General features: G+C 32.0%; 3 protein-coding genes across 5 annotated transcripts in view; 2 read left to right on the forward strand and 1 right to left on the reverse strand.

Annotated features, from left to right (window-relative positions):
- Positions 1-10,265, forward strand: LOC111716131 (alpha-tocopherol transfer protein). The gene is made up of 12 exons (XM_023491559.1): positions 1-184; positions 3,979-4,036; positions 4,645-4,707; positions 5,320-5,432; positions 5,713-5,783; positions 6,868-6,925; positions 7,355-7,410; positions 7,844-7,910; positions 8,864-8,964; positions 9,585-9,695; positions 9,822-9,896; positions 10,131-10,265. Exons 1-12 carry the CDS (start codon positions 143-145, stop codon positions 10,180-10,182), a joined length of 867 nt encoding a protein of 288 aa, XP_023347327.1. The 5' UTR covers positions 1-142; the 3' UTR covers positions 10,183-10,265.
- On the reverse strand, positions 10,255-14,900 carry LOC111716094 (uncharacterized). Of its 3 annotated transcripts, none has more exons than XM_023491511.1 (5): positions 14,797-14,900; positions 11,871-12,003; positions 11,723-11,794; positions 10,933-11,651; positions 10,255-10,848 (listed from the first exon to the last, which is right to left on the reverse strand). In XM_023491511.1, exons 2-5 carry the CDS (start codon positions 11,990-11,992, stop codon positions 10,583-10,585), a joined length of 1,179 nt encoding a protein of 392 aa, XP_023347279.1. In that variant the 5' UTR covers positions 11,993-12,003; positions 14,797-14,900; the 3' UTR covers positions 10,255-10,582. The 3 variants fall into 3 exon arrangements, with proteins under 3 accessions (XP_023347279.1, XP_023347294.1, XP_023347287.1); XM_023491526.1 differs by having other exon boundaries at positions 11,871-12,014; positions 14,797-14,872; XM_023491519.1 differs by lacking the exon at positions 14,797-14,900 and adding an exon at positions 14,284-14,352.
- Positions 14,768-15,096, forward strand: part of LOC111716115 (60S ribosomal protein L4-A) — a 14,491-nt gene continuing 14,162 nt past the window's right edge. The window contains exon 1 of the mRNA XM_023491536.1: positions 14,768-14,772. The gene's annotated coding sequence lies outside the window, so the exon portion shown is untranslated. The remainder of the gene's footprint in view (positions 14,773-15,096) is intronic.

The raw sequence follows: 15,096 nt of genomic DNA on the forward strand, positions 1-15,096 counted from the left end.
AAAACAAAACAGTTTGTTAAACTCAGTACTTTAAGTTCACGACAGTGCGCACAAACTGTAATAAAATAAAGAACGCGGCAAGCATTGGACAGTCGTCTTTGTTGTTTAAGTCAAAGATTATTTTGTGATTGATTGATTTACGATGTCCTACACTGAAATCCAACTCGAGACAGGAGAATTAGAGGTATTTCAACTGTGCTATTAGGATCCTTAATAACTATTAATAACACTATTATTTTGGTTCACAGTGTTATAAAGTTTTTGGACATCATTTTTCTCTTTATCGATAAGGTTCAAGCTTCTATGGTTCGATCTTTTAAGATACAGAGAAAATCTAAGTCCAAAAACTTTGCACGTGGTGCCAAAATAATAGTGTTAAAGATAGTTTTAAAAAACGTTTATAAACTTAAAAATATAAAGTTAATCTCAATTTTCTTTTCATTTATATTGAAAAAAAATTTTGCAAATACCCTAAATTTTTTGGAGAAAATCCGGAAACCAATCAAAACTTTTAAACGTGCAGCTAATTTAACTTTATAGCACGATGATCATTTTTTAGCACGTTCATAATGAAATTCACCATGAAGTGAGTAGAAAAATAGTTTCATAAAAACATTTATTTTTTTATATATAATCATATCTCACAAGGATTCAACATGTTTATAAAAAATCTCATTCATTTTTAAGACAGGGTCGACTTTGAAGATGCCGCAATGCCTTGTGCTTTGATTTTACCGCGCTAACTCACTTATGCTTTTCTGCAGTCCTTTTCATGAAGGACATATTGTTAGCTTTGGTTTTTAAGAAGTAATTGGCAAAATTTTTGCTTAAGAGCTTGAGATCTTGAAAGGAACCGTTCACTTATAGCCCAATAAGATCTATAATTATCATACTTCAATGCATCACATGCGTCAGCCATTAAATAATAAAATATAAAAACTTTTGATATTAGAATTAGCATAAAAAATTAATGTTTTTCATGTTCATACATAATTAAAAAAGATAACAACTCCCAACTCCCAACTCTTTAATAAATCATGGGATTCCTGGGAAAGTAGGAAAAACGTATCAAACCGTCAAATGTTGAGAATAAGTTCTTTTTTAAAAATAGACAATTTTAAAATAATTCTGAAAAATATTAAAGATATCTACAATTAACTATTAGATACTAAAATTTAATTTAATATTTTAAATTTTGTTTAATCCATGACTATGACAAAAAGCATCAAATATTATAAATTTGGAATTTTGAATGATAAATCGGCATTTTCTCAGGCCACAGTTGTCTTTCAAAAGTTGGACTAATACCCATGAATAGCTCAAGGCTATTTAGTTTACCCTCAAATATCCAAATAAGTGAACGGTCCCTTTAAATTAAAATTTTCTTCTCTCTGAAAGTTAAAAGGCTCAATTTAGAATTTTCAAACCATGCTGAGAACATTCCAGTGGTTTAACGAGTTCCTCAATTAATTTGAAGCAAAACGGTCAAGGAGTTTTGATCGGATATTCTAACAAGCAGACAAATAGAGGTTACTTTATATATATATATATATATATATATATATATATATATATATATATATATATAGATAACGATTAAAATTATGTTCCAAAAATAATGTATCACGACATGCATTGCATTTCTAATTTGTAACAAAAGATTGAGTGAGTAAAAAAATGTCTCAACGGTTCTATCAGAAACTAGAACAATCAAATATTTAACAACTAGGAACTAATACTTTCGGATAAGGCTAGGGATATTATGACTTTTTTCAAGACGTTCGTTAAAAAAATCATGCATCTTCAACAATAAACGATTGTTAATTATCCACGGAGCATGGACAATAAAAAAAATTATATCATTATGATAATTATTTTTATAAATAATTTATGCAGGCGTTTTCACGGTGATAAAGTTTAATTGGAAGAAATTTCAAGTTTTAAAGATTCTGGAGAAAAATTTTACATTTTGACATCAATTCTATAATCGTTCCTTCAAGAAGTCACTTTTACTTACTGAATTATAAACAACTCTGAAAGTTACTCATCAGCCTTGACTTTAAATTGTCGCAACGACTTGGCCTTTGGTTTTACATAACTAACTCACTTATACTTTTTTGTAATCCTAGACATATACATTTTAAAAATACAACGCACTTGTTTCTTGCTTAGGCATGAAAAGAGTAATTGGAAAAATACTACTTGATTTTTCCGTGAGAGCGTGCACATCTTAGTTTTCAGTGTACTACGAACCCACAATTGGAAATTATCAAGGTCTGTCCTAGAGAACTATTTTTGATCCCCCCCCCGCCCCACCTCACCTCCTCCCCCCTCCTCTCCTTTCAATTTTGTACATGACTTGGACTATTTTCAACGAAAAATATTTATTTTGCAGTATTTTAGAGTTAGGTTAGGTTAGGACAATTTCTGGGTTGAGCGCTGCAGCTATGACAGGCTTGGGGGGCCGAGCGCTGCGGCTAGGACAGGCCTTCAATTTTCAACAAAATTAGTATATATTTTGGGTTAGGTTAAGACATTTTCTTAGCCAAGGGCTGCGGCTATGACAGGCTAGGGGTTGAGCACTACGGCTAAGATAGGCTAGGGGGCCGAGCGCCGTGGCTAGGACAGGCTAGTGGGCCGCGCGCTGCAGCCACATGACTATCTTAATCCTTGTGTTAATTATGAGATGCATGTACAAAATTGACAGGAGATGGGGGGCCGGGGGGCCAAAAATCGTTCTCTAGGAAATTACCAATTATCAATTTTCAGATTCTAAAAAAAATATCTTCGTTAAAATGTGCTTTTATTTGAAATTGCGGGGACAGTATTTTTAAACAACTTTTATGTCGAAAATTATCTTAGATTGTAAATTTTGTAAACTTCTTGAAGTACAAACATGACGTTCTTATTGCAATTATTATTTTCTTTTATTTTAAATCTAAAAAAAAGTTCAGATAAGCGTGGTGGACTTTCAGCTTCTCAATTGAAAAAAAAAAATATTTTTTTAAAAGCGTGTTATCAGTTGTTGCAGATTCACTTATTTTATGTACTTTTAGACAGCAAATACGAATTCGGAAAGTACTTATATCAATAGTAGAGATGCATTCATCGGTTTTGTTCGTTTTTAAAAACTTTAAATTAAACTTCTCACACTTTAAAAATGTATTCGGTCAATGTTTGCTTTTATTAAACTTTGTATATATCGTTATCCTAAAACAAATGGAAAAACAAAAACGTTCGTTTTCACAGGTTCGGTTTTGTTACGTTTTTGGTTCGTTTAATCCCTAGGCCTAACCAGCAAATTTAAACAAAATTGACAAGTGTTTCTGCTGTTGCTTAAAAGCTTAGAAATAAAATTTTTAATAGATATCGTCTTTGTTGTATTTACATATAATTTATGTTACCCCCAGGGTACTCATGAGTTTCTTAACAAAAATTCAGCCATATTCGTTCAGCCGTTTGGGTAGCCATAGCTAACATATAAACATAGACATGTATGTATAATGTAGTACAGTGGTAGGCGATTTAATCAATACAATAAAGACGACTTCCGATTTTAATTTTAATTTGAATCAACCTTTTAAACAACATGGATACACATATACATATTCAAGATAAGCTGTCAATTAAACAAGTTTCTTTTTTCGATTACTTGTGAACTTGTAATTAAAAAAAAGCTTGTTCACAATCAAAACTTAAATTAAAAAGTCGTCTTCATTGTATTAATTTAATCGCCTGCCACTGTTTATAAGCGAAGAACTTTATTATACAGATTTATATTTTCCATTCGTTGTTAATCAACGATTTTTTCTCTGTGTTAACAACTTAAAATTAGAGAGAAGGAAAATTAAGAAAAAACAGAAATGAGAAAAATTATTTAATAACAAAAATAATCTCTACTAAATATTTTACAACAAGAGCAATGTTCATGGCAATTATAAAATTAAAAATTAAATTTATTTGAAGAATATTGTTTAGGAAGTATGGAGGGAAAGAGCGTTATCCCTGTTGAAGGAGGAGCCAGACAAAGTTCAAGGTATATGCTTATCTGGAGCCAGAATTTTTGAGTTTTGAATCTCGGGATCAACCATCGATCTAAATCTTCAAATTAACTCCATTTTTATCCGAAATCTCGTGGTGGTCATACCCTGCAGGGATAACTTTAATGGAGGGATCAAGCAAATTCAAAAGTGTCCAAATTAAACAAAAGTTCCGATTTCTGCTATTTTTCTGTGTTTACATTTGTTTTTTAAGCATATTTGCAATATTTGAATTAATGATTGGCTGATGTTTAAAATTCAACTTAAATGGACTATATATAAAGATAATTTCAAGTGATATTCCATGCAAACATGCCCATGTGCCTTTTCACAACGGTACCCTTTAAAGTTTTGTCTGATCAAGTATGAATTAAAATTAGTATTTATAATTTTTAGAACTGATTATATTAATAGTAGTTTTACTATAAAATTGAATAGCGCATTTCTACTGCAGTAAAACACTTTTTAAGTATGGGCCAACCTTTGCGGTCCTAGTTTGGACTGTACCGCCAATTTACGATAACTAAAAAGGCAGACCTGTGTGATGAATGAGCGCACTTTGAAGAGATTCTAAAATTATTTGTAACATTTTTTGTTGGTTTAGGATTGATCCTGCAGCTGCGAGAACTGGGAGAAAAAGAAAACCCAAACCTTAAACTTCCAACTGGTTAGAATTCCTTAGAGACCCAGTTTATTATTAAAATATTATTCCCCTTTAGTTAAGGAGATAATACTGGAGACCCAGTTTATTATTAAAATATTATTCCCCTTTAGTTAAGGAGATAATACTGGAGACCCAGTTTATTATTAAAATATTATTCCCCTTTAGTTAAGATAATACTGGAGACCCAGTTTATTATTAAAATATTATTCCCCTTTAGTTAAGGAGATAATACTGGAGACCCAGTTTATCATTAAAATATTATTCCTCTTTAGTTAAGCAGATAATTCATGGTTACCCACTAAGTATGATACTCCAGAGACGACAACTGTACGGAATTTAAACGGTCTAAATTTCCTCGATTCTCTGCAACTGTACACATGCTTTTTTCTTAACCAAAGCATTAAAAAAGTAAATAAAAGACAAGGCAGGAAACATAATGTAACATTGAAATCTTTTTTTAACAAAATGTTAAGTCTTAATAATCTTATCCTTTGTACAAGGTAACCCTGTAAGTCAAAAAACAGGTAAAACTCTCAGAGTATCTATTTACAAATATTTTAGAATATTTCCCTTGGCATCAAAAATTTACCATTTAACAAAATGTTCTGTTTTTAGAAAATGGGTTTTATCTGAAGTTTCTGCGCGGGGGATTGATGGATCCAGAGACATCTATGGAGATAATTCGGAACTACTACAAACTAAAAATGAACAACCCACAGTATTTCAAGGTCAGGCCCTGCTTACATTTAGTCTACGCTCTGCTATTGCAAACACCTTTTTTATAATGAATTAACGAAAAACCGTTAATTTTCAGTAATTATTGAACAAAACAAAATAATATTTCTGAGAAAACGAACGGAATAACTTTGCTTAAAAATGCACGAAATATATAAACAAATAGAGTTTCTGAATAACGACTTCTGTATCATCTAAAATTTATATAAACCTAAACACCTTTTTTATTAGATGGAATTTCATCTTCATGCTAAAACTGCATTTTTTTTAAAGTCTTGTTCAAGTATTGAAGAGCTGGCTAAATCTACTTACCCGTCACAGATACAAGCAATGCTACCTTTTAGGTGAGTAACAATGACTTATGCACATGCACAATAAATTTGTCTTTTGTAGAGAACAAATTGTAATGTCATGATTTTATTTCGTTTTAATTCAAACTAAATTCTATATCAGATAAATTTCACTAACTCCTTTCTAATTTAAGCTAGGAATAAGCTTTTTACAGATTTAGAATGCATAAATTTTAGGATCACAAAAAATACTTAATGAGATAAACTCAAAGTCCAACCCGTTGCGATGCTTTAAAAACGAGGCTATCTAGATGTTTGATGAATAACTTTCATAGTTGTCTATATATAAGTGCGCACTATCCCGTTGATATCACTGTATTTGTACTGTACTGCTAGTTCTAGCTGCTAAAAACGAGGCTATCATAGATGTTTGATGAATAACTTTCAGAGTTGTATATTTACATACATACATTTTACATAAACTCTTTTTCTGTGAGAGTGATAAACCCATGGAACAGTTTGCCGGACTATATAAAGGAGTCTACATCTTTAAACACATTCAAGAACAGAATGGTATCTAAGAGAAACCAAAACAATATAACAATAACTATACTTTATATGAGAAATGATTTGTAAAAATCCAGGGGGGTTATACCCCCACCTGATTTCACTTAGGGGAGGGGGTAATGGACTGCCCCTCCCCCGCCCCGAAACCGCCTATGATACAGATTGTTAAACCTTACAATAGATTTTTCTGTGCAAAATGTATAATTGCTATTTTAACTATATCTCCAATGTCAGGAAAATGTCTTGTTCACAGTTATGAACACTCAAAACCCACATATGATGTAACTGCTTATTGGCGGAAGATGAAGTAACAACGCTGTTTGTGAGAGGGGGGAAGGATTTTCTCCGATTGTCAGCTGTAAAAGTGGAGAAATTGCTTCCTCCCTCTCACAAACAGCGTTGTCACTTCATCTTCCACCAATAATATCAGTTACGTCATATCAGGATTTTGAGTGTCAATTGCTATGAAGACGACATTTACCGTAAATTGAGAGCACCAGAGTATCTTGCCTTAATAAATAACCTTGATTATTTCCGTCGTGAAACCCAAATGATACATCACCTATTGTAGGGATGGGCATGGAAGAAGAATTTACGTGTTTCGACCTGGGAAATGGAATCCAGATAAGGTTTAATATTTATAAGCAAAAAAGATTATTGTATTTATTCCAAACCGAAACTTATTTTCGTTAGCATTCCAAGTCATATGTACTTTATTTGTACTTTATTTAATTTTAAAAATGGAAAATTTAAAAGTAGATTCTTTTTAATCAGTAAATATGTATAGTTATTAATTCGGTGAGACAAGTTACATCTCAAGGTTGGAATAAAAACAATTAAATAGGAAACGTCCAATAAAAGACGAGTTTCGCAATTTGCTGTTTAAAAATGGCCATCTAAAATTACTCAAATGTTGTTTGACATTTTAAACAAATAATGATAGGGATATGTCACAATATTTAAATCCTGAACAAAGTTCATAATTTTGAGCAATATGAGTTATGCGGCAATGAAATATATCAAAATCGGAAAATTAGTTTTGAATTAGAATATATTAGATTCCTTTCAATGATATCTTCTGTGCTTCATACATGCTCTGCGAAATGATTGCAAGGTAAAAAAAACCCTAAACCAAACCAAGCAATTCAATATAACAAGTCGAGGTTGGACTTTTGCTTTATTATGTAGCAAGTTTAAGTGCTTATAGTTGGTTGTGAAAAACTAATTAGTCAGAACAATAAAGATATATGATATATGGATTAAGAATTTCTATCAATGTATATTAACAATACCAAAGTCTGACATAGGTTTTGAGATTGTAGGGAAAACAGATATCTTGTCAAATCTAAAACTTTAAATCCGTCATGTCAAATCCTTGAGAGAAAATAAATCCCGCGAGAACGTGTACTAGTTCATTACTACCAATACAGTTTAATTTATTTAAGCTTTTAAGCCTTTTTTAATTCATTCAAGCTTTTCTTATAAAAGTACATTTGTAAAAATTATTTTATTGTTGTAATAACTGTGTTTTGATTTATCCTGTAAAGAGAAGAGCGAACCCAGATAGCAGGGATTACTGCCATAGTAGATGCCCAAGGATTTGGTTTCAAACAGGTAAATATATTTATTTTTAGAAAATTGCAATGGAAGTGTATTTATTTGAAAATAATGATAATCATTTGCAAATCAATTCTCGTAATATGCTAAATATTTGAAAAAACGTATGCCAACCAATGCCGGGAATGAATGCTATGAAGAAAATAAATTGTTTCTTTTCTAAATTTTTGTTTGTTTAATAGGAAGAAAATAAATTTGTAAAACGTATTTACCAACTTTATTCAATATTCACAATTTTTATATTTGAAAGAATATCTGAAGATTTTTATTTAAACCAAAACAAAACAATAAAATAAAAATCACAAAAAAATATATTTTCCCAAAGGCTCACAAGAGGGTTGGATTTATTCAATTCAATTCAAGTTCCATAAAAATGTGGGATTATTTTCTAAAATCCGCAAAGCACAAAATGGGAAATCTGCTTTCCGGTATAAAATGTTATTTCCGGTATAAAATGTTATTTCCGGTATAAAATGTTATTTCCGGTATAAAATGTTGTTTGGGAACAAATAAAAAACAGCTTTTTATTCCCATAAAATTGTAAGCAAAATCGAGGAGAAATCTTCTCTGAAAGAGCATTGCAAAAAAAAATCATATCTTTAATAGGTGATTATTAAAAACATCACAGTCACTTTTATATACAGAGCGTCGCATATCATATTAGAGTATCTCCAAGCTTTAACGCCAAAATACGCACATAATACTCGAAAAACTTTTATAAAAGCCTTTCACGTTTTATAAAAATGATTCATTGTTTTTAAATTTTCTGATTAGTCCCTAAAATCACAGTTTTGAGCTATACACGATCTAATATGATGTGGGACACCCTGTACAATAGCAAATCTTCACCATGTAACTTTATTTGATAAACTTTTGTCATTAACTATCTAAAATCTGAATTTACAATTGCAATGAAATTGACAAAAAAATCTTTTTTTAAATGTTTTTAGATGCGAGCAATAGGATTGGAAAATGGAAAGAACATGGCTTCATTCTTTAACATTGCCTTCCCAGTCTGGCTCAGGCAGTCCCATGTTCTAAACGCCCCAAGGTAAGATTTTTGTAAAAGTTTTATTTTCAATATATGATTTGACTAAAACATTAAAAGAACTGTAAAAATGATCTTTCATTTTCTAAACCCTTTAAAATGTCGTCTAATAGAGAAGAAGAAATGAGATATGCTTCTTATTTTCTCTAGAAACATTGATTAATTTTAATTGTGGTTACTCTATAGAAGTGATTTGTGGATTTATGGTAAAGAGACAATCAAGGAAATTGCCGGAATTGCGTTAAATAGAAAAAACAGTAATGCTTTTCATTTTGCATCCAAAAATCGCTTTAGCTTGATTTTAAGCATTTTTCAAACACGACTTTTTTTTAACATATCGTTCATAATTTTAACACATTCTTTTCCGTGTTATTTTTTAAGCGTTTCATTTTCTACCAATCGAAAATAAAAATATATATATTATGATATTCATGACATTTGAAAAAAATACATTCTTGTGAAAGTGCCAGGTTATATAAAGCATAGAACATTAAGATGTTCAATATACTAATTAATATTTTTTCTTGATTAGAATTTTAGACTTTTCATGTATGATATATTTTCTATGGCATTAAACATAGTGCTCTCTTGATTAAGTAGTTCCATGATGTAATTATTTCTAGAGTGTTCCATATGCTGTTTAATATGATGCATCCGTTTCTAAACGACACAGTAAAAGAAGAAGTCGTCTTCCATTCAGGAGATATTACTTCTACGTTGAAAGAATATTTCAGGTAAAAAGTTTGTCCAGAGCCGAGAATTTTATTGTGGGATACCCATAATCCTGATAGCTTGATCTTGATATCCAATTTCACAGTGAGCACTCTTGCATTATAGGTTTAGGTATTTGTAAATTTCAGATTGGACCTGCTACCCAAGGACCTAGGGGGAACTGGAAGTATTGTTGACAACTCAAATAATGTAGAACAACTCAGGAATGATCAAACTTTACTATTGGTTCTTAAATTTTTTATACCCAGTATTAAAAATGATTGTCTGAAAATTATCAATTATGGGTTTTTAAACAACACTATTCAAATTTCTCAGAGGATTTCCACTTTTTGTAAAAAATCGGAAGAGTTTTTCTCGCTGGGTAGTGGGTAGTGGATCAAAATCTTTTTGTTACTGTTCTTTGCATCCTTCTTACCTGAAAGCTTGTTTGATTTTAGATCTATGAAAGAGTATATGAGCAACTTAGGAAACTTTGGTTATGAAAAATAATGAATCATCCACAATACTATTATCCAACTATTATCTATCTATCTGCAATGTCCCAATGTAATAAAATAAATATTAAAGGCAAAGCTTTTATTGTTTCACAGACACGAGCCTTTTCAAAAACCAGAGAATTTCTTATAATAAATACTGTACAAACACATCATATTTACAATAACTAATTTATGTAGGAAATAAACCATTTACTACCAGCCAACCCTTAACCTGAGTATATTTATATCTTGTCTTGTGGGAGCAAATGATTTATTCTTGAGAGTTTCCATTTCGTCAAATCATTTAACCGTTGAGCAGTGTTCAATTATCCTTATCGTTGGTACATATATTATTGGTACGGTTGGGGAAGAATTCTCTTCTGATAGAATATTCATGGAAGTATGATGAGAGTTTAGAATCCGTTGGTGTGAACTGGTTCATCAAGACCTTCCTCGGCCTTCTTTCTTAGAAGGTTGGTCTCCTCTGCATTGGGCTTCAACAGAAGACCCACCCAGTGGGTGTAATGGTTCATGGGGAAGTCAGCCAGCCATGTACCGGTGTAGGCGTACACAACAATTTCATCTCCACGGTTGACATTGATTACGATGTTTTGGCCGGCCATGCTGTTCTTGTGGTTGTCCTTATGGTTCTGGTCAAAGATGGAAGCAATCTCCTCACCTATAAAAATAAAGACAGTCATGAACTGATTTATTCATCAACAAAATTAAAAAAAGAAAAAACAAGAAAAAACTAATGCCTCACCATTTTTCCTGATGGAAAGAAGAGCCTTCTTGTTGTCATGAGTAGCAATGTGGAACATGAAAAGGTAAGTTCCTCCAACAGGTGCGGTGAAAATTCCAGTGTCTGCCTCAAATCCACCGCCGTAGTTGCAGTAGGTGCCATTGAAGGTGAGGTTCTCCTCGCCGCCACCATCATAGGCCTTGCTTCTGTAGGCATCGAAAAAGACACCAAGGGTCTGGTCTGAAAGAGATCTCAGGAACATGTTCTCCTTCATCATTCTAGTTCTCAGCTCCTCCATCTCTCTGGACTTATCTTCGTTTTGAGAATCCATTCTTGCAAGGAGTTCAGCATTGGCATTCTCCCTGTCATGGATCTCTTTGTCAATCCTCTCATTGATAGCCTTATCCTCGCTATCCCTGGCAGCCTGTTCACTGTCAATACGCTGGCTGAGAGCAGATATTTCAGCCTTGCGGCCATCATTCTCACTCTTGGCAAAGTTGTCTAGATTTGCAATTTCAGTCTTCCTGGCGTCATTCTCAGAGTGAGCAAAGTTATCCAGTTTGGAGATTTCAGATTTACGAGCGTCATTCTCAGACTTTGCCCAGCCATCAAGAGCCTTGATTTCCTCCTTCCTTGCATTATTTTCAGAGTCCAGCTTACCATCGAGCTTAGCTATGTCAGTGATCCTAGCTGTGTTATCCTTCTGCTGTCTCTCTTCAAGAGACTTGATCTCATTCTTTCTGTTAAAAAAAAATTATTTCGTAGATGAATGAGCAAATTTATTTTTAATACATATATTAGAATTTCTAACCTAAGATCGTTTTCTCGTTCAGCAGAGACAACAAAGGAATCATGATCCTTCTTGAGTGTATCATGGTCAGATCTTAACAAAAAATTCATTATAAAAGATATTTTACATTAATTATTTCCTATGAATAAAAAATTAAAAGATATTCAACCTGAGTCCGTCAATTTCAGCTTTCCTCTCATTGTTGGCACTAATAAGTCCAGCAAGGGTATCCTTGAGCTTGGTATTGAAGTTGCTGCAAGCATCGAAGGTGGCAGTGAGGTTGGCGTCCATGCTGACTCCTTCTGCAACCAAACTTTAAAATTAGGTTTACAAAAGTCTGCTTGAACCGAATATTCAGATTTAATACAGTTGTGGACTGTAATAAGATATAATTATACAACAATCAATTCAATTTTTTATGTAAGAAGCTTCAAGCTAATTCTGCTCTTGGAGTTTGGAGCCAACAAAATACAAAACAGTTTTTTGCATCTAACATTATCTGTTTTTAACAACAATAATATTTCTTCTAAAAAATAATGTTTTCTACTTTAATCAACATATAACAGAATTTCAAGAAAACTCGAATATAATTGTTTCAAAATCTGAAAAAAATATGTTGAATTTACTGATCCAAAAATGAGATCCAGATTTTAAGTTTTAATTTATTGTTTTTAGTATCTAACCCTAAAAGCAGAAATAGTTGCAAAGACGCAATAGATTGTCGTCTTTTATTTTTCTAATACATTTCCATACCACTGTAAAACAAAACAAAAATATTGATGTGAGGGTGTCTTAACATCTTATTTTTTGTAAATAGTTTGTTTTCGATGCGGACTTTTCCTGTTACTGAGACTTTTTCCAGTTTTCAACTATTTATTTACATAGAGCTAAGAATGTGTGACGCGATATAGTGCTTTCAACATGATAGGCACTCACAGGTGTTTTAGTGGGGGGGGGATAGGGGTAAATTAATTAATTCTAAAAGAACTATTTTTACTTTTAAATTTCTATTTTTTAAAGGGATTGTCCACGTAATTTCAAGCTACTCTTCTTGCAAAGACAGTAATATCCAAGTAACAATGGTACATTTGAAGATGGGCTGATTTTTGGTAATGTCAATTTGGTGATGACAATTTGGTAATGACAACTTGGTAAGGTGACAATTTGGTAATGACAATCTGGTAAGCTCTTTAGAATGTTGAGTTATAGACGAAAAAACGTTTGATTTCAAATGAAAGAAACCGAATGCTTCTCTCTCTCGTTAGTTCAGGGTGAATTGTAACGTTGTGAATCGGGCATTGTCCACTTTACACGGAGGATCACTTGAAATTAAGCTTAGGTTATTTTTAAAAAGGCCTAGAAAAAAATACGAATTATTTTGAATCTTCAAAAAAAAGTTTTCAATTCGTAAACTCCGTTTGACTTTGAAAATTTGTGAAAACAAATTCCATCTAAAAAAATCTCATCTGTTTAAACTTGATCTTTCGTATCTTAAAGATTCTTGTTTTTTAGTTTTTAATGATTTACGCCTGTGTTTCAAAATTATAGAACATATCAGAGGTTGGAACTTTAGAAGGCGCTAATCCGCAAAAGATTCAACGGATCAATTAATCCGCAAAAGATTCAACGGATCAATAAATTCACGTATTCTTTTTCGATATCCGTGATGGTACGATCAACATAAAGCAAGGAAAGATCCGGTATCGGCCAATGAGAGATCGAAAAACCATGGATTAAACCATTGATCGCTTCAAATCAAAAGTTTCCATCGCTGACGTTGTGCAAAAGTTCAGATCAGATTGACTGCTGAACACCAATATGGGCAGAAAGCTAGTTTTACTTCCTACACCCAAGAATGTAACAAATTCTAAAATTCTGAACCTTCTTCGGTCAGGCTCTGAACTACAGTTTAATGGATAATTTTGGAGCTGAGCCAGACACACTAATGGGGGGGGGAGTATTTTAATTTTAATTCGTGTATGAATGATAAAATCCTGAGGATTATTTAAATTGTGTCTAGAGATTATTGGGAAGTATAAATACAAGAATTCTTTTGAGAAAATGATTAAAAATATATTTTTAATAATTCAAATGTTTTATTTTGCTGCAAATGTTTAGAAACAAGTTATAACTACTCATATTCGTGAAATTTTTTTTAAAAGAATATTCATTTATTTCCAATTAACCATCAATAGTCTGGGAGGGCATTCATTTCTATTGAAATATTGCTTAAATTACTTCGTAAAAAGTTATTGAGTTGTGCTTGTGTTGAAAAAGATTTTATTATTCATTTAGTTTTTTTCTTCTTTCTTTTACATTTTTCTTGTTTCATAAGCTCTTGCTTGCAAAAATTATCAAATTATCAAAATTAAATTAAAATTATCAAAATTAAATTAAAATTATCAAACTTAAATTTTCCAATCCCTATATCTTTGCAACCTAATGGAGTAAACCTTAGATATTTCAAACATATGTTATTTAACTTTACAGAATTCATAGTTTGACACTGGGTTCCAAAGCTATAGGGAGTAGAATATCAGAGTTTGTGACAAAGACTCAACTCCTTTTAGCTTATTTTTAACCTTTATTCTTTGGTATTGTAGGAAAAGGATACTTCTTGAATCTTAACCGTAGTGTTAATCAAAGGCATGCCTGATTTGACAAAGTTTAAAATCTGTTAACATTATTTAATCAACTTTCATTAAAGAGCATAAAGGAAGTGATTACTTGCTTCTAATCTTCATGATTCCCTGATCTTCATATCTTTGAAACCTGAAGTTGTATTTCTAATATTTCAAATTTTCCTAGATCAAGCCAAATTTGAAATATTAGAGGTTTACACTACCAAGTTGTAATGAATTAGAAAATTAAAGTTTTAGTCAAGTAATCAATTTCTTGAATTTTTCTGTACAGCATTTTTAAATCACATGGTGGCCATCTTATCATGGCCTCTTTAAATTCTTTTAAATTCTTTTAATCTGATTTTAAACCAATATTCTTCTTTTACTCAAAACCCCGGAGCAATCGATTGTAGAGAATAAAAAAAATATTTAAAACAAATATTCACTTTTGTTCAAATGTAAAAGTTTGTATTCCTGTGGATTGAGGGTTGCTGGAAGGGAGACTCGCTAGCGGGTCAACTAGGCAGGCCGGACTGAAGCAGGCAAGGTCAGGTAGAGGCTGGCATGACCTCTCAACAGAGTCCAGAAACTCCACCTAACCCTCCGGGCAGAGTCAAGAAAATATTTCAACCAGCTTTCTCAGATTCTTTGACATATCCGGCTACCTTACCAGGATACTTGTATAACACCAAACATCCAAATTCCAAAAAAACATTAAAAATTGAAAATGAAAAGTTTAGTTTTCGCGTATATTTTACAGTTTTACTACGCATA

This window comes from Eurytemora carolleeae, unplaced genomic scaffold (assembly GCF_000591075.1).
Source record: "Eurytemora carolleeae unplaced genomic scaffold, Eaff_2.0 scaffold24, whole genome shotgun sequence".
Taxonomy (NCBI): domain Eukaryota; kingdom Metazoa; phylum Arthropoda; class Copepoda; order Calanoida; family Temoridae; genus Eurytemora; species Eurytemora carolleeae.

Excerpts from the sequence above, each read along its gene's own strand:
- LOC111716094 (XM_023491511.1), bottom strand. The coding sequence starts at position 11,992 with ATGGACGCCAACCTCACTGCCACCTTCGATGCTTGCAGCAACTTCAAT. Across the intron at positions 11,795-11,870 it reads GCTGAAATTGACGGACTCAG|ATCTGACCATGATACACTCA; the intron begins GTTGAATATCTT and ends TTTTTTGTTAAG. Across the intron at positions 10,849-10,932 it reads TCTTTCCATCAGGAAAAATG|GTGAGGAGATTGCTTCCATC; the intron begins GTGAGGCATTAG and ends TTATTTTTATAG.
- LOC111716131 (XM_023491559.1), top strand. The coding sequence starts at position 143 with ATGTCCTACACTGAAATCCAACTCGAGACAGGAGAATTAGAG. Across the intron at positions 5,784-6,867 it reads CAAGCAATGCTACCTTTTAG|GGATGGGCATGGAAGAAGAA; the intron begins GTGAGTAACAAT and ends CACCTATTGTAG. Across the intron at positions 9,897-10,130 it reads AATAATGTAGAACAACTCAG|ATCTATGAAAGAGTATATGA; the intron begins GAATGATCAAAC and ends GTTTGATTTTAG.